Raw genomic sequence first — 17,923 nt, forward strand, 5'->3', positions numbered from 1 at the left:
GTTCAAAGTTCCAAAAATGAACACTGAGTTCACAGTTCTTTTTTTCAATATGTTTGTAACGGGTTCAGACGAGTCAGGACACAGTTCTCAAGTGAAAATGGAGCGAACTCCCGTTTATTTCTCCTTCGGAGCAAACAAACACAATGTCAAATGAACAAAACGTTCTTTCCTTCCGTATCGTGCTCTTACGACGCTCTCTCGGGCTCGCAGAGAGCGTCTTCCTTCTCTCTCTCCAACCCTTGACTGAAAGACAAGCAGGCACATAAATACACACTTCCTGATTGGGTCAGATTGCAGGCACCTGTCCGCAATCAGACCCCATCACCCCAGCAGACCCGGTGCTCCATACTCCCCCTGCAGGCCAGACGCCGCCCCACCTCCACAATGTTGCTGCGAGCTATTATTTTTTTTCCGGTATTTTGAACATTGAGCCCCCTTTCTGGTTTGTTTAGGATGAAATAGAGTGGTTGAATCAAGTATCGGAGCGAAATACAGTGTCTATCATGTTTTATTGCACATTTTGTGCATTTTGTAAATCCCATTGATTTCTGTTGGAAGACTCATTACTCGTTGTCCGGAAACAGAAAGGGGGGGTGTTCACGTTTGGTTGTAGTCTTTTTGCTCGGTTCTAGCCCTACTGTTGAGACGGAGACCCAAACGAAAAGACTACAACCAAATGTAAACAGCCCCCCTTTTCGTTTCCGGCCAACAAGCAATGATTCTAGGAGGTATTCTAGCCCGCTGATCGAGCCAGAGAGCTAACGTTATGGATTGTACATATTTATTACTCAAAATTCGTCCCAGCCTTTATACCACAGATACTCTCGGGTCTATAGCATATAACCGCTTTTTCTGATTACAGTTTAATGTAATAGTAAGCAGACAACACCGCAACTGCAAATTAACCACGCGGAGATAACCATGGCAACCGGTCAAACAAATTTTCTTTTTGCGATCATTCTGCTTGCGCATCCGCCGTGTTGATAAACAAATAATCCCCCTATTGAACGAAGTTAAACCGAATGAGCATGCCGTTCACAGACACCAGAATGACGAGTTCACAGTAACGTTCATCAGGCAGTAATACAGTACTTTCAGTTCACGTTCGCCCAAAATATTAAGGAGTTCATGAACTATCGTTCAATGAACGCATTCAGGCACAACACTGGTTGCCGTGCCTCTTTACAAAGTGCATTCTCGCAATTGTTTTTCGAAGACTGAAATACCAAAGTTGTACAACACAGTCAAAGCTGATGTTAAGAAAAGTTTGGCTCAGGGTGAATTCTTGGCTGCAACTACTGAGCTCTGGACCAGTGAAAGAGGGAGTGGTCTACCATACATCATCTTAACAATTCATTATCTCACCCCAGACTGGCAACTGGAATCACACTGCTTAGAAACCCATTTCTGCGCTCAAAATATTAAAGTTTGTTGAAAATATGTTGGAGGAGTGGGAGATAAACAAGACAGATCTGGTCTCCATAACCACAGATAATGAAACCAATATGATCAAGGCCTTCGAACAGTTTCCAGATCTGTGGCTTGGATGCTTCAGTCACAATTTGAACCTGGCCATCTCAAAGGGTCTGAAAATTCAGAGAGTTGAAACAGCAGTCGGGGCCTGTCGTCACCTGGTCCAGGGCTTCTCACGGAGCTGGAAGAGAAAGAGAGGACTGACAGAAAAGCAAGCTGCCATCAACTTGCCACAGAAGGCGCTCATCCATGATGTTTTGACCCGTTGGGGATCTACATACAATATGCTTGAGCGTTTCCTCAGCCAGCAGCAGGCAGTCTGTGCAACACTGGCTGCGGAAAGGGGAGTTTGGCATCTGATGCCCAAGGATGCTGACACAGCTGTTATGGAGCAACTCTGTCAGCTCCTTGAACCTCTGAGCAAATTTACAGATTGACCATCACTGGTGATATCCTTGAGGAAAATGATGAGGAACCAGCCTGGCCCCTGACCAAGCAGATGAAACAGGTAATCAGAGAAGACCCAAACAAGCGGTACACAGAGAAAGCAAAGGGTGTCATGCAGATGGCTTGTTTCAATGACCCCAGGTTCAAAACTAACTTTTTAGATGACCCTGTGGATGATGTAGTTGACAGCTGTGTTCAGGCGGCCTTGAAGCTGACGCAGGACCGCAGGACCTCCACAGCAGCATGAGGAGGGAAAGGCCTGGCTGGGTTGCTGAAAAAAATGACCTCAACACGGCAGCAGAGATCTGAAGAGGGTTCAGTTCCAGCCATCCCAGAAGATACAGTGAAGGAGGAAGTCAAGGTCTACATGTCTCTGCCATCCATTCCAGCCGAGGATGATCCACTGGTGTGGACAGTGGTGTAGTCTATTTTATTGTAGTGGGTATACTGTGATGATTCCCTCCCAGCCTCGTACAAACCCGTCCCACCGGTACGCTTATGGGGTGTCGCACCACACTCACCAACGCAGGGGTCTACAACTCGCTGATTTAAGAGTATAACGATTATCAACAATCATGGAAAGCTGAGTAGGTCTATCAGTTTTAATAACAGTATTAACAAATAGAACACAAAAATGACCAGTTGTCCTTTGTATATCTATAGTAGCAATAGCACATGCTAAACAAGGACAAAATCTACTCAAAATAATTTAATGAACTGTTTACATCCATGGCTAACCAGTGCATGAGAAGGAGATGACAGGAGACTAATGTTTCACTCTTTCAATTGCTCTAATTTGAGCTCTTACTGTTGTTATCTAACATACCATACAGTAATTGAATTGTGTAAAAGTGTGAAATTACTGCACCTTAAAAATGACCATGAATTAGCTATACTCTCATTTGCATAGTGATTAACATTATGAATTTCAATTGTGTATACCAACTGTATGTTGGCTGACATTTACCTAACTTTTTTTCCCTCCACTCTTACCAAGGATGCCTGTTTTTAAATTCCCTAGCCTGACACCCAGTCCGAAAGGCTGGCCAGGGGTTCTCATCTAAAAGTAACAAGGAGATATTGTGGGATTAAAACATTGTCTACTGTTGACTACTTGTTATGTGGTTTACACATTAATATGGGAGGACTGGACACACACACACACACACACACACACACACACACACACACACACACACACACACACACACACACACACACACGCACACACACGCGAGAAGGAGGGGCTCGGCCCGCCTACTAACGTGCAGAGATGCAGGGGCAGCTTCGCGCTTCGTAACAGAGACAGGGCAGAGCGCGAGCGCGCAGGGGGAATTTTATGAATGTGTGAATATAGGAGATAACTTCCCTTGCTTAAAGTATTTTATTGCAGTTATACCCAACCAATATTTGTGAAAAATAAACACAGAAGTGAAAGATCTGTCACAAGACGATTGATACGTATCCGTACATATTTTTAAGTGGGTATACGCAAATCCTGGTGCGTTCCTAGTGGGTATACGGCGTATACCTGCGTATCACGTAGACTACACCACTGCATATAACCGCTTTTTCTGATTACAGTTTCATGTAACAGTAAGCTGACAACACCGCAACTGCAAATTAACCACACGGAGATAACCATGGCAACCGGTCAAACAAATTTTCTTTTTGGGATCATTCTGCATGCGCATCCGCCGTGTTGATAAACAAATAATCCCCCTAATGAACAAAGGCACAATCAATTCCAAAGCCTTTAATAACGATGGCGTGATGTTCATTTTTTACGTTTCAAGCGCAAGTGCAAAACAGACGGTTAAGCTGTCGAACAAAATACTCAATAATTATAAAATAGATTTAAAAATAAATAACTGCCACTCTCCATTTGTATAACCAGAAATCCAATCTGTTTATAGTGAGATCCCTTACATCAACACATTGGACAAGGGCTGTTAACAGGCCTGCGACTGCCACAGGCAATTTTGTCAGTGCATTTGATTTATTGACTGCTGTCATAATGTAAACACACTTTCAACAAAAAATGCTTATAAAATAAATGTTCTACCCTTGCTTTAATATATCAGTTTTTTTCAAACATACGAGTAGTTTGTGAAGAAGTCACACATGTGCACATGACATCATCCCCAGTGTAGGCATTTTCACCATGCCTACAGTGGTGATGATGTCAAATGATCGCATCACCTGCCGGTCAATGGAAGAGAGACCTGATATATTAGGAGACTTGGCAGGAAAACACTCAGAGCATCCCTGGGCTTACGAGAATAATCACCACTGTACTATCCACTCTGTACTCAGAACAATAGTTTGTATGTATGCGTAAGGGATTTTTTTTCTTCCTTTTACGTACAGAACAGAGTGGTTATAGGATTGTTTTGGGACCATTTGGTTGTCGTCTTGTTGGTCCTTTGTAACATTGTCCTTAATGACCTTCCGGTTTTTAGCTGTGATGCAGAGTGCCGGACATTTGAGGGTCAATGTTAGTGGTAGCGTGGAGTATCAAACTTCACAGCAGATGATTGTGTTCTGCACTTTGTGTGTTGGGATATGCTGTACTTTTTTCTACATAAACTGTGTTCTGTTGTACATCTTGAGGAGCAAGCCAGTTTTTTTTGAGACTTCCCGTCACATTCTGTTGTTTAACCTTCTCTTCACAGATACTGCCTTTCTTGTGACAAGTTTGTTGCTCTACTTACTTGCTGCTTTTAAGTTGAGGCTGAAATTTGATGTTTGTGGTTTGCTTGTAAGCTTTAGTGTTTTCGTAGACATTGTCTCACCTCTTACTCTGGCAGTGATGTCCCTTGAGAGATATGTGGCTGTGTGCTTTCCTATGAGACATGCAAGCCTTGTCACCGTCAGAAACACAGGAGCAGCAATCGCTATTGTGTGGACCATATCTGGTGCCAATGCTCTAATACGAGGGTTAATACTAGTTGGTTGGAAAGATTATTTTGATTTAAATGTGGAAATGAAAGACTTCTGCTCGAAAGAGGCACTGTTTGTGGCACCGATGTCCAGTGCAATGGATAAAGCATTTTGTGCTGTTGTGTTTGTATTTGGGGGAATGGTAGCTATTCTTTCCTATGTTGGTGTGACGTTGGTAGCCAGGTCAGCCTCGACAAACAAAGCCTCTGCTGGCAAGGCTGGAAAAACTGTTTTACTTCATATGATTCAATTGGTGCTGATTCTCATCGCTACCATCTACTCTAGTATTCTCCTAAGCCTTGCTAGAATAGTGGACAGAACCACTTTGATTCGTCTCTACAACAGTTTTTTTGTGTTTTTGAATCTATTATCCAGGTGTTTCACTGCTCTTATCTATGGGCTCAGAGACCAAACCATCAGACCTCTCCTCTTGAAAGGGCTCTGTGGTCATCTTGAATGCTTGGCCCCCACATAACTGTTGATGTCAAAACAACCATGTAATCTCAATCACCTTGCCTTCTCTTCTCAACCCGTTTTCTTATATAACCAATTTGTTAGATGCAGTCAGGTTCATACTAATTTTATTAGATCAGCTGATGATGGCCAGATCATGTTACCAAGTCCAAAATCAATTACTTTAAAGAGAGCAGTTAGTTATCGTGACATCAATCATTGGAATAATTGCCAACTGAATATATGTAAGTTGAATAGCAAAGTATCTTTCAAGCACCATTTGAGAATGCACTATTTCAACATTTTATGTACCGTATTTTCCGGACTATAAATCGCGGTTTTTTTGTAGTTTGGCTTGCCCTGCGACTTATATTTCGAAGCAATTTATATGCCAAAATTGTGCTACATAATCTTCGGCCGCAAGATGGCACCGTCATTCATTAGGCCTACAACTGAACGCTGCAAGCCTACTGCACCACCGAATAAATTATAAATAAACTAGACCGTAGACAAAACAAAAGAGAACACAAAATAAAATGCCGCCAAAAAGAAAAAGCTATACTGCACAATTTAAACTGCAGATTATGCAGCCGAAAACGGCAATCGAGCAACAGAAAGGAAGTTTGGGGTGAGTGAAAAACTCGGCGAAAAGCCGAGGAAACTCTAATTGAGATGAAAAAAACAAAGAAAGCTGACCGGGGGCTGAAAGCCCGATGGCCAGAGCTGGAGGAACGAGTCCACAGATGGGTCATTGAACAGCGTGCTGCTGGCCGGGGCTTATCAACGGTGCAGTTGCGTCTCCATGCCCAGGTAGTTGCCAAGGAGATGAATATCACTGATTTTGCTGGCGGTCCATCTTGGTGCTACGACGCTGAAGTTGGCATCCGATTCGCAGCATCCGATTCAGTAGCTGGTCCACTTTAAATCGGTCTTGATTGAAAACCACTACACCTAGACTCTTCAAATCTGGACTAAATTATCACAGTGAGGCTATACATTATAATAAACATAGTTACAGATTTGTGAAACCTTTTTTCTATTTGTGAAAATGCAATACAGGCTCATTTTAATGCTTTTTAGGGGTCCACTCCAGACTGCATTAGAACGGGTCCTGATTGAAAACCACTACACCTAGACTCTTCAAATCTAGAATAAATTAACACAGTGAGGCTATACATTATGTAAAACATAGTTTCAGATTTGTGAAACCTTTACCCTATTTGTGAAAATGCAATAAAGGCACATTTTAATGCTTTTTAGGGGTCCAGACCGCATTAGAACTGATCCTGATTAAAAACCACTACACCTAGACTCTTCAAATCTGGACTAAATTATCACAGTGAGGCTATACATTATGTAAAACATAGTTTCAGATTTGTGAAACCTTTAACCTATTTGTGAAAATGCAATGCGGTCTGGACCCCTAAAAAAGCATTCAAATAAGCCTGTATTGCATTTTCACAAATAGGGTAAAGGTTTCACAAATCTGAAACTATGTTTTACATAATGTATAGCCTCACTGTGATAATGTAGTCCAAATTTGAAGAGTCTAGGTGTAGTGGTTTTCAATCAGGACCGATTTGAAGATTCTAAGTGGTTTTCAAGCCGAATCGGATGCTGCGAATCGGATGCCAACTTCAGCGTCGTCTTGGTGCTATCGCTTCATGCAACGCAACCATCTGTCTATCAGAGCACGGACCACGGTGTGTCAGAAACTGCCGCTGTTTAAATGTTTAAAAATAAATGCGACTTATACACCGATGCGACGTATATATGTTTTTTTCCTCGTCATGGAGCATTTTTTGACTGATGTGACTAATACTCGGGAGCGACGTATAGTCCGGAAAATACGGTAGTTATCCCTGGACATACACTGTTTGAATGCAATAATGATTGTAATACCCATGAATGTATAACTTTTTCTGAATAATATCTGATCATGTTTATAATGATTTACTGCTTTTCGATTATCATTGTTAACTGAATTACGATTTGTGTCTTGTGTATTGTTATGTTTTTTGTCTTTCTGAGTGGACCCCAGGAATACTAACTCGTCCCACTTTGGTGACAGCTAATGGGGATCCTTTTAAACAAAAAATAATGAACCATGAAACCTACAAAAATAAATAAAAACCTTGTCTAGATACATGAAAAGTTTTATCTTTATTTGAAAAAGGTCTATTAGGCTCTAAAGACAACAGATTTTTAACTAGCTGCACTTGTTTTGGATTCAGGTCAGATCACAGGTGACCCCTCTTGCCCTCACCAGCTAAAGTGCCCCTCTGACTCTTGGTAAACATGAATAAAGAAAATACATTTACATTAAGGGCATTTAGCAGACGTTTTTATCCAAAGCGACTTACAATAAGTACATTTGTCATAAGAAGTGAAACAATATATCGTGTTGGTAGAGTAAAGAGGTTCATAGAACCAAGTGCAAGTACTAACAATCGCTAGGCTAACCCATTCCCCGTGTACAGCAATGATAGCAACTACTGCAGATGCTACACAATTAATAAGTACAACGTAGATTAAGTGCGTACAATAAGTACGTACATTAAGTGCCAGGACGTACAACATATAATGGTGGCCGGAAGGGACTGGATAGCTATGCAAAGTCGAGGTGAACTCTGAACAGGTGAGTTTTGAGTCATCTTCGGAAGCTGGTGAGCGATTCTGCGATCCTGACATCGGCAGGGAGCTTGTTCCACCACTGAGGTCCCAAAACAGAGAAGAGTTGTGACTTTGTTGATCGACCTTTGCTTGCTCTTGGCGATGCCAGTGGAGGTCCCGGAAGAGGGGGGGTCACATGGGAGAACTTAGGTAGGTTGGACATGAGGCGCGCTGCCGCATTCCAGATACGCTGCTAAGGTTTAATCGCAGAGGCAGGGAGTCCAGCCAGGAGCGAGTTGCATTCGTCGAGGCGGGAGATGACCAGCACTTGAACTAGGAACTGAGCTGCTATCCTTGTGAGGAAGGGCCGGATCCTGCGGATGTTGTAAAGTGCAAATCTGCAGGATCGTGACACCGCGGTGATGTTTGCGGTGCAGCATAACTGATTGTCCAGTACCACACCGAGGTTCCTGGCAGTTGGGGAAGGAGATACAGTGATGTTCTCAACGGTGACTAGTAAGTCCATTTGTGGGCAATCTTTCCCTGGCATTAGGAGGAGCTCAGTCTTTTCGAGGTTTAGGCTCAGGTGATGGGCAGTCATCCAAGTGCTGACGTCTGCCAGACACCCAGATATCCGTATTGCAATCAAGGTTTCGTCAGAGGAGGGGAAAGAGAGAAATAGCTGAGTGTCGTCTGCGTAGCAGTGAAAGGAAAAGCTGTGTAATTTAATTACAGAGCCCAGAGATCTGGTATAGAGGGAGAACAGAAGAAGGTTTGGACAAGGAGCCATTCCATGTTACCTGATAGGTGCGAATCGTCAGGTAGGATGTGAACCAGGAAAGGGCAGATTCAGCAATGCCAAGTTCGGCAAGAGTGGCAAATGCTGCGGACAGGTCGAGGAGAATGAGAACTAATGAGAGGGATGAGAATCTGGCAGCACGGAGGGACTCAGTCACCGCTAGGAGAGCCGTCTCAGTGATGTGTGCCTTCTTGAAGCCGGACTGGTGAGGGTCAAGCAGGTGGTTAGATGACAGATAGGAGGAAAGTTAGTTTGCAATGGCGCGTTCCAGTGTTTTAGGGAGGAATGAAAGAGGAGATACCGGTCTGTAGTTCTGAATGTCGGTGGTGTCAAGGGTCGGTTTTTTGAGGAGAGGCTTTATTCTGACAGTCTTGGAAGATGCTGGAACAATGCCTGAAGTGAGGGAGGAGTTGATAAGCGCTGTGAGACATGGCAGGAAGTCGCTCGAGACGTCCTGGAGGAGTGAGGAAGGGATAGTGTCAACGGGGCCAGTGGTGGCATGGTTAGATGTTATTATTCTGTTGACCTCTTCGGAGGTGAGAGGGATAAATTGGGTAAAAACAGAGATGGGGAGGGGAGGAGGGAGGATGGTGGCAAGGATAAGAGAAGCTAATGTCCTTCACCTTCTGGGTAAAGTAGGTAACAAAGTCATCAGCAGAGAAGTAGGAAGGAGGTGGAGGGGAAGGAGGGTTGAGGAGGGAAGAGAACATGAAAAACAGTTTCCTGGGGTTTGAGGCGGAGTAGTTGATTTTGGTACGGTAGAAGGCAGATTTGGCTGTTGACACAGTGGAGGAGAAATCTGAGAGAAGGCGAATATATTGAGATAGATCATTAGGACAGTCTGATCTCTTCCATTTCCTCTCAGCTGCCCATAACTCTGCTCTATAAGTCCGCAGAGATTCGAAAAGCCAAGAAGGGGTTGGTTAGGAACACGCAGGTCTGGAGTGGAAGGGACAGAGGGAGTCCAAAGAGGAGGAGAAGGATGAGAGCAGAGTGTCAGAGGATTCCTCGGTGGATGGTTGAGAGTAATAACTAATGACATTCGCTAGTTATATATGGTAAAAAGTGATTAGTTATGCAGATACCTAGTGACATCCCAAAGCATTGCAGAATGTCAATGGTTTAAAATTTATTTTGTGAAAGAAAAAGATTGATTGGAAATGAAAATGTGATTACAAAGTGCTAAATGTTTTAACTGGAATATAAATGGTTTATGCTTGTTAAAATGGAAGGAATGAGAGGAAACTACTAAAATACACTTTGACGTCAACAAAGAAAGCCACCTGAATTCTACATTTTCTCTACATTTCTGACATTATCATTGCCAAAAGCCTTTAATAATACTGGCTTAATGTTCATTTTAAACTTTTCTAGGGCAAGGGGAAAACAAACAGTTGACCTGTACAACAAAATACTTTTGAATGTTTTATTTTAAGGGTGACGGGTAAATTACTCTAAAAACTGCGGAATCATCCATCTCTAGTTTCCTTGTCCTTACTTCAATGCAACGTTATTATCTCCTTTCAATATGTAAAATAATGCTATATTCGCAAACAATAATATTGTGTCATAGCTGCATTGTATTTAAAAAACACTATTTTAAAAACATAGCCCTCGTATAATTATATTAGATTTAAATATAAATAAGTACCACTCTCCATTTTGTCACACCAGAAATCCCATCTGTTTATACTGAGATCCCTCACATCAACACATTTGACAAGGGCTTGTAACAGGCCTGCGACTGCCACAGGCAATTTCGTCAGTGCATTTGATTAATTGAGTGCTGTCATGATGTAAAGATACTCAAAACAAGCATTACAAAAATGCTTCTAAAATAAATGTTCTACCCTTGCTTGAACATCTCAGTTTTTTTTTTTCAAACATGTGAGTGGTTTGTGAAGGAGTCACATGTTCACATGACATCATTCCCAGTGTAGGCATTGTCACTATGCCTACACTTGTGATGATGTCAAATGATCGCATCACCTGCCGGTCAATAGAAAAGAGACCTGATATATTGGAAGAATTGGCAGGCAAACGGTCAGACCATCCCTGGGTTTCTGAGAATATTCACCACGGTACTATCCACTCTGTACTCAGAAAAATTGTATGTATGCATGTGGAAGGGATTTTTTTTCTTCCTTTTACGTACTGAACATAGAGTGGCTACAGGATTGTTTGGGGACCATTTGGTTGTCGTCTTGTTGGTCCTTTGTAACATTGTCCTTAATGACCTTACGGTTTTTAGCTGTGATGCAGAGTGCCGGACATTTGAGGGTCAACGTTAGTGGTGGCGTGGAGTATCAATCTACACAACAGATGATTGTGTTTTGCACTTTATCTGTGGGGATATGCTGTACTTTTCTCTACATAAACTGTGTTCTGTTGTACATCTTGAGGAGCAAGCCAGTTTTTTGTGAGACGTCCCGTCACATTCTGTTGTTTAACCTTATCTTCGCAGATACTGCCTATCTTGTGAATAGTTTGTTGCTCTACTTACTTGCTGCTTTCAGGTTGAGGTTGAGAATGTATGTTTGTGGTTTGCTTACAAGCATCAGTGTTTTAGAAGACATCATCTCTCCACTTACTCTGATAGTGATGTCTATTGAGAGATATGTGGCTGTATGCTTTCCTATGAGACATACAGACCTTGCCACCGTCAGAAACACAGGAGCAGCCATCGCTGTTGTGTGGACCATCTCTGGTGGCAATGTTCTAATAAAAGGGTTAATTCTTGTTGGTTGGAAAAGTAATTTTGATCCAAAAGCGGAAATGACCGACTTCTGCTCGAAAGAGGCAATGTTCCTGGCACCGATGTCCGGTGTAGTTGATAAAGCATTTTGCGCTTTTGTGTTTGCATTTGGGGGAGTTTTAACAATTCTTTCCTATGTTGGTGTGATGTTGGTAGCCAGGTCAGCCTCGACAGATAAAGCATCTGCCAGCAAGGCTGGAAAAACAGTTGTACTTCATATGATTCAGTTGGTTGTGATTCTCATCGCTACCATCTACTCTAGCCTTCTTGTGAGCTTTGCAAGAATAGTGGACAGAACCACTTTGATTCGTCTCTACAACAGTTTTTTTGTGTGTTTGAATCTATTTCCAAGGTGTCTCAGTGCTCTCATCTATGGGCTCAGAGACAAATCCATCAAACCTCTCCTCTTGAAAGGGCTTTGTGGTCATTTTGAATGCTTGGCCCCCACATAACTGTTGATGTCAAAACAACCATGTAATCAAATCACTTTGTCTTTTTTTCTGAACCCGTTTTCTTATGTTACCACATTGTTAGATGTAGTCAGGTTCATTCTCATTTTACTAGGTCAGCCAATGATGACCAGATCATCTTACCAAGTCCAAAATCAAATGCTTTAAAGAGAACAGTTATTTATCATGCCATTAATCATTGGAATAATTGCCCACTGAATATACCTAAATTGAGTAGCAAAGTATCTTTCAAGCACCATTTGAGATTGCACTCTTCAAATGTGTGAGTAGGGATCAATGGACATACACTGAATGAATGCAATAATGATTATAATACCCATGAATGTAATAACTTTTTCTGAATAATTTCTGATGATGTCTATAATGATTTACTGCTTTTAGATTATCATTGCTAACTGAATTACGGTTTGTGTCTTGTGTATTGTTATGTTTTGTGTCTTTCTGCGTGGACCCCAGGAAGACTAGCTTGTCCCGCTTGGGTGACAGCTAATGGGGATCCTTTTAAACAATAAACATTAAACAATAAACCATGAAATCTACAAAAATAAATAAAAATCTTGTCTAGATACATGAAAAGATTAAACTTTATTTGATAAAGGTCTATTTGGCTCTAGAGATGACAGATTTTTAACTAGCGGCACTAGTTTTGGTTTCAGGTCAGATCACAGGTGACCCCTTTGCCCTCACCAGCTAAAGTGCCCCTCTGACTCTTGGTAAACATCAATTGAGAAAATAACTAATGACATTCGCTAAAGTTATGTATGGTAAAAAGTGATTAGTTATGCAAATACCTAGTGACATCCCAAAGCATTGCAGAATGTCAATGGTTTAAAAGTTATTTTGTGAGAGAAAAAGATTGATTGGAAATGAAAATGTGATTACAAAGTGCTAAATGTTTTAACTGGAATATAAATGGTTTATGCTTGTTAAAATGGAAGGAATGAGAGGAAACTACTAAAATACACTTTGACGTCAAGATAGAAAGCCACCTGCATTCTACATTTCTGACACAATCATTGCCAAAAGCCTTCAATAATGCTGGCTTAATGTTCATTTTTAACTTTCCTAGTGCAAGTGCAAAACAAACAGTTGACCTGCACAACAAAATACTTTTTAATGTTTCATTTTAAGGGTGACGGGGAAATGACTCAGAAAACTGTGGAATCATCCAACTCTAGTTTCCTTGTCCTTACTTCAATGCAGGAATTTTACAAGGTTATTATCTCCTTTCAATATGTCAAATAATGCGATATTCGCAAACAACAATATTGTGTAATATCTGCGATGTATTTAAAAAACATTATTTTAAAAACATAGCCCTAGTATAATTATATTACATTAAAAAATAAATAACTACCACTCTCCATTTATTCCAACCAGAAATCCCATCTGTTTATACTGAGATCCCTCACATCAACACATTTGACAAGGGCTTGTAACAGGCCTGCGACTGCCACATGCAATTTCGTCAGTGCATTTAATTTATTGAGTGCTGTCATAATGTAAGGATACTTTGAACAAGCATTACAAAATGCTTCTAAAATAAATGTTCTACCCTTGCTTTAACATCTCAGTTGTTTTTCAAACATGTGAGTGGCTTGTGAAGGAGTCACATGTTCACATGACGTCATCCCCAGTGTAGGCATTGTCACCATGCCTACACTTGTGATGATGTCAAATGATCGCATCACCTGCCGGTCAAGAAAAGAGACCTGATATATTGGAAGAATTGGCAGGAAAATGGTCAGAGCATCCCTGGGTTTCCGAGAATATTCACCACTATACTATCCACTCTGTACTCAGAACAATTGTATGCATGTATATTTCTTCCTTTTACGTACTTAACAGAGTGTCTATAGGATTGTTTGGGGACCACTTTGTTGTTGTCTTATTGGTCCTTTTCAACATTGTCCTTAATGACCTTCCGGTTTTTAGCTGTGATGCAGAGTGCAGGACATCTGAGGGTCAATGTTAGTGGTACCGTGGAGTATCAAACTTCACAGCAGATGATTGTGTTCTGCACTTTATCTGTGGGGATATGCTGCACTTTTCTCTACATAAACTTTGTTCTGTTGTACATCTTGAGGAGCAAGCCAGTTTTTTGTGAGACGTCCCGTCACATTCTGTTGTTTAACCTTCTCTTCACAGATACTGCCTTTCTTGTGACAAGTTTGTTGCTCTACTTACTTGCTGCTTTCAGGTTGAGGCTGAAATTGTATGTTTGTGGTTTGCTTATAAGCCTTGGTGTTTTAGAAGACATCGTCTCTCCTCTTACTCTGGCAGTGATGTCCCTTGAGAGATATGTGGCTGTGTGCTTTCCTATGAGACATGCAGACCTTGTCACCGTCAGGAACACAGGAGCAGCCATCGCTGTTGTGTGGACCATCTCTGGTGGCAATGTTCTAATAAAAGGGTTAATACTTGTTGGTTGGGTAAATTTGGATGCAGACACTAAAGACTTCTGCTCGAAAGAGATAATGTTCCTGGCCCCGCAGTCGATTGTATTTGATCAAACATTTCACGCTTTCGTGTTTGCAATCGGGGGAATGGTAGCTATTCTTTCCTATGTTGGTGTGACGTTGGTAGCCAGGTCAGCCTCGAGAGACAAAGCCTCTGCTGGCAAGGCAGGAAAAACTGTTTTACTTCATATGATTCAGTTGGTGCTGATTCTAATCTCTACCATCTACTCTAGTATGCTCCTAAGCCTTGCAAGAGTAGTGGACAGAACCACTTTGGTTCGTCTCTACAACAGTTTTTTTGTATTTTTTAATCTATTATCCAGGTGTTTCACTGCTCTTATCTATGGGCTCAGAGACCAAACCATCAGACCTCTCCTCTTGAAAGGGCTCTGTGGTCAGCTTGAAAGCTTGGCCCCCACATAACTATAGATGTCAAAACAAGGATGTAATCACCATGAAATCAACAACAAAAACTAGACGTCTAGATACGTGAAAAAATTCATATTTATTTGAAAAAGGTTTATTTGCACTAGAGATAACAGATTTTAACAAGCGGCGATTGTTTTGGATTGACGTCAGAAAACAGGGGACCCCTTTGCCCTCATCGGCTTAAGTGCCCCTCTGACTCTTATATATGGTAAAAAGTCTGAATGTTAAAGGTTTAAAACATGTTATTTTGTGTTTTTTGTGTGAGAAAAAAGATTGATTGGAAAAAAAATGTGATTTGAAATTGCTAAATGTTTTAACTGGAATATAAATGGCTTGTTAAACTATAGCTACAGTATAGTTGGTTGTTTAATTTTATATTTTAGGTTATATCACTCATTGTATATTGTTATATGGTATATTTTCATATACATTGTTTTAATTTGTTTAGTGAAATTGTAATGTATACTCTTAATTGTCTTTAATACATTTTGATAATATCAGCGCAGTCATTAATTTAACACATTTTAAAGCTGCACTAGGTAATCTGCATGCATCCTACAAGTGTGGATTGTCATTCCTTCATGAGCTGAAAGATGTATGATAGGTACTCAACAGGGTTTAAAAAATGGGCACCCATAATAACCTTATCACCCAGCCAGAGATGCGCAGTAGTAAGCTTATGTGCAGCCAGCAGAGAAGCTTGTTTTGGTCAGCAGTATCCAAATGCATTTCCAAACACAAATATGTAGTTCTCAACAAGTTAATAAAGATAAGATAAGATTGTGCTTTATTGATCACTGACAGATATTTGGATGCCACTGCAGCAAGTACTAAGCTCCACTTCCCACTAGTTTCATATTACTTTTCACAGACCACAATGGGCCCATGACCTGTAATACACCAGAGAGATGCCCTCAGCATCCGGACAGTTTATTTGCTTCCCTGCCACGGAGATCGGTAGGAATCAACATGTAGGCCTTGTGTCATTGCTAACGGATACAAACTGGAATATGAAACTTTGGACATAGCAAAAATCTGCGGAGAGCAGCCCGATGGACCAGCAGCACATCAAATGTGCTTCTGCTGGGGAATGTTCCCAGCCCCAATGTGGTGTTGGGGGTATGTGAGAGTGTGTGGATGATAGTTGGTTTAAGCAGCCTCACCTGGCCTGAACCAGACTGATTGGACTCAGGGGCTCGGTGAGGCTGCACACCTTTTGCGAATTGAACCCTCATTGTGCAGCAAACCAGCCATCAATGCACACACTGTGAGATCTCCTGAATGGCAACATGGAGCACCAGGTCATGCATTATTGTCTACAAACTTGCTATAAACGGGTTTTCCAACACCACCACCCTGTTTCCTTGTTCAGATGAGCCCAGTAGAAGTACTTCATTGCAGAGTATGGCAGCCAACTAGGTATTATGTAGCATTACTCATTTTACAGTTTGAGAAGGAAGAACTTTAGGAGTAAAGAAACTCAAACTGGCAACTGTGATGCAAATAGCGTAGCTTGCGGGCTGGATGGGTGAGTGGGAGGGCTATTTAGGAATGTTGAAAATAAGATCCTTGTAAACAAAAGCCTCGTTCAGGCAAAAGTGCCACAAATCTGATCATAACAGTGAAGAACACAAATCACATTTGATCTTTTCAAAGTGAGCATTTAGGCTTGCAGCAAGAGAGAGGTACGGGTTGGCCAGCATTTATCAGTTATTTTATTTAGAACATTATTGAAATCACTATTGATATCACTATTGATAAGAATTGACAAAAGATATGTCCTGGTTACTTTAAGCTACGAGCTTGTTGAAATGTTTTGCAACTTTAATGTATAAAAACAAGCTGTACGGCTGTAGACAAAGTTTAACTTGTTTAGTTCTTCAGTTACTTCTGTTGGTTGATAACAGCACCACTTCCCAGACAACTAAAACCATATTAAATTGACGTCAAAAGCTAGGCCAATCTATTCTGTCAATACAATAGTGAACTCCTTGGTAAGCATTTTAATATTTAATGTGTCCTAATGAGCTGGCAGGGGACTGGTTTAAAGAACACACCATTAGCTTCAAGCGGAGAGGTTAAAGAAGTTCAACAGTTCTGATGGATCCCCTATGACATGGATCCTTACAGCCTTGGGTATTAGCAATCCAACAAGCCTCAACTGCACCTTAATTGTAAACAACTAAAACTTTTACAATACTACTGTCGCAATGTGTCTCTGTTTTGTTTTTCCTTTCAAAACCTATCACATATTTTTGTAGTTGTAAAAATATGGGTTAGGGTTAGTTCAGAGTTTAATATATTATGTATTTGATCGGAACAGTCCTCCATACCATATTTTATATGTCAAGCCAAAACCCAGCTTCTCTCTGTCCTTATTTTCACAGAGAAAAAATACTTTTGTGGTCAGCTGGTCAACAGACCAGAGCTTCTTCGGGCGGGAGGTGTTGCAGCAGTTTGGCATAGAGCAGGGATCGGCAACTTTATGCAGGCTTGCAGCGGAATAGTTTGCAAGAGAGGATATATATTTACTTTTTTACTAATTGCCAATCAGATTACTGAAATATATATTTTTAGATAAAATAATTAATTTAGCCAATTAGATTGCTCCAAAGAATAACATTTTTGCCAATCACATCCGTGCCAAAATAAATCTCCCCACCAATTCAGAGAAATTGCATGAGATAACACCCAATTGGTATCTAGTACGGTCTGAGGAAACAGCTTGTCTATCGTCTACAACTTCTGGCAGTGTACACGCAATTCTTGAGAAAAGGGTCTACTATTATTCCGACTGTTCTGAAACAAATATGGTATCGATCAAACTGAGCTAGCTTGGGGGCGGCTGCTCTAGATTGATGTAGGGCTGGGCGATGGATTTTTTTCAAACCAAACCCGAAGCCTGTGGCCAGAAGGGTCCTCCCCCCAGAACCTGCAGGACCCCAGCACTGACTGGGCGTCCAAACTGTGACCTGCTCAACCAGGAGCTGGAGAAGTAAAAAAAAAAAAAAAAAAGCATATAAACTGTTACTCCTCACCACATACACTTGCAAACACTGACTTATATAGATCACTGTCTATG

At 41.2% G+C, this 17,923-nt stretch overlaps 3 protein-coding genes across 3 annotated transcripts; all 3 read left to right on the forward strand.

The window, feature by feature from the left end:
- The first annotated feature begins 4,203 nt into the window (after window positions 1–4,203).
- On the forward strand, window positions 4,204–5,338 carry LOC115547116 (odorant receptor 131-2-like). Its single transcript, XM_030361084.1, has one exon. The coding sequence runs from the start codon at window positions 4,364–4,366 to the stop codon at window positions 5,336–5,338; it is 975 nt and encodes a 324-aa protein (XP_030216944.1). The 5' UTR covers window positions 4,204–4,363.
- A 5,646-nt stretch (window positions 5,339–10,984) lies between these two features.
- Window positions 10,985–11,935, forward strand: LOC115547117 (odorant receptor 131-2-like). Its single transcript, XM_030361085.1, has one exon. It carries the CDS (start codon window positions 10,985–10,987, stop codon window positions 11,933–11,935), a length of 951 nt encoding a protein of 316 aa, XP_030216945.1.
- Window positions 11,936–13,869: 1,934 nt separating this feature from the next.
- Window positions 13,870–14,835, forward strand: LOC115547118 (odorant receptor 131-2-like). Its single transcript, XM_030361086.1, has one exon. It carries the CDS (start codon window positions 13,870–13,872, stop codon window positions 14,833–14,835), a length of 966 nt encoding a protein of 321 aa, XP_030216946.1.
- The last annotated feature ends 3,088 nt before the right edge of the window (window positions 14,836–17,923 follow it).

This window comes from Gadus morhua, chromosome 7, assembly GCF_902167405.1.
Source record: "Gadus morhua chromosome 7, gadMor3.0, whole genome shotgun sequence".
Lineage (NCBI taxonomy): Eukaryota > Metazoa > Chordata > Actinopteri > Gadiformes > Gadidae > Gadus > Gadus morhua.

What these genes read in the sequence shown, in the direction of transcription:
- LOC115547116 (XM_030361084.1), top strand. Translation starts at nt 4,364, where the DNA reads ATGACCTTCCGGTTTTTAGCTGTGATGCAGAGTGCCGGACATTTGAGG.
- LOC115547117 (XM_030361085.1), top strand. Translation starts at nt 10,985, where the DNA reads ATGCAGAGTGCCGGACATTTGAGGGTCAACGTTAGTGGTGGCGTGGAG.
- LOC115547118 (XM_030361086.1), top strand. Translation starts at nt 13,870, where the DNA reads ATGACCTTCCGGTTTTTAGCTGTGATGCAGAGTGCAGGACATCTGAGG.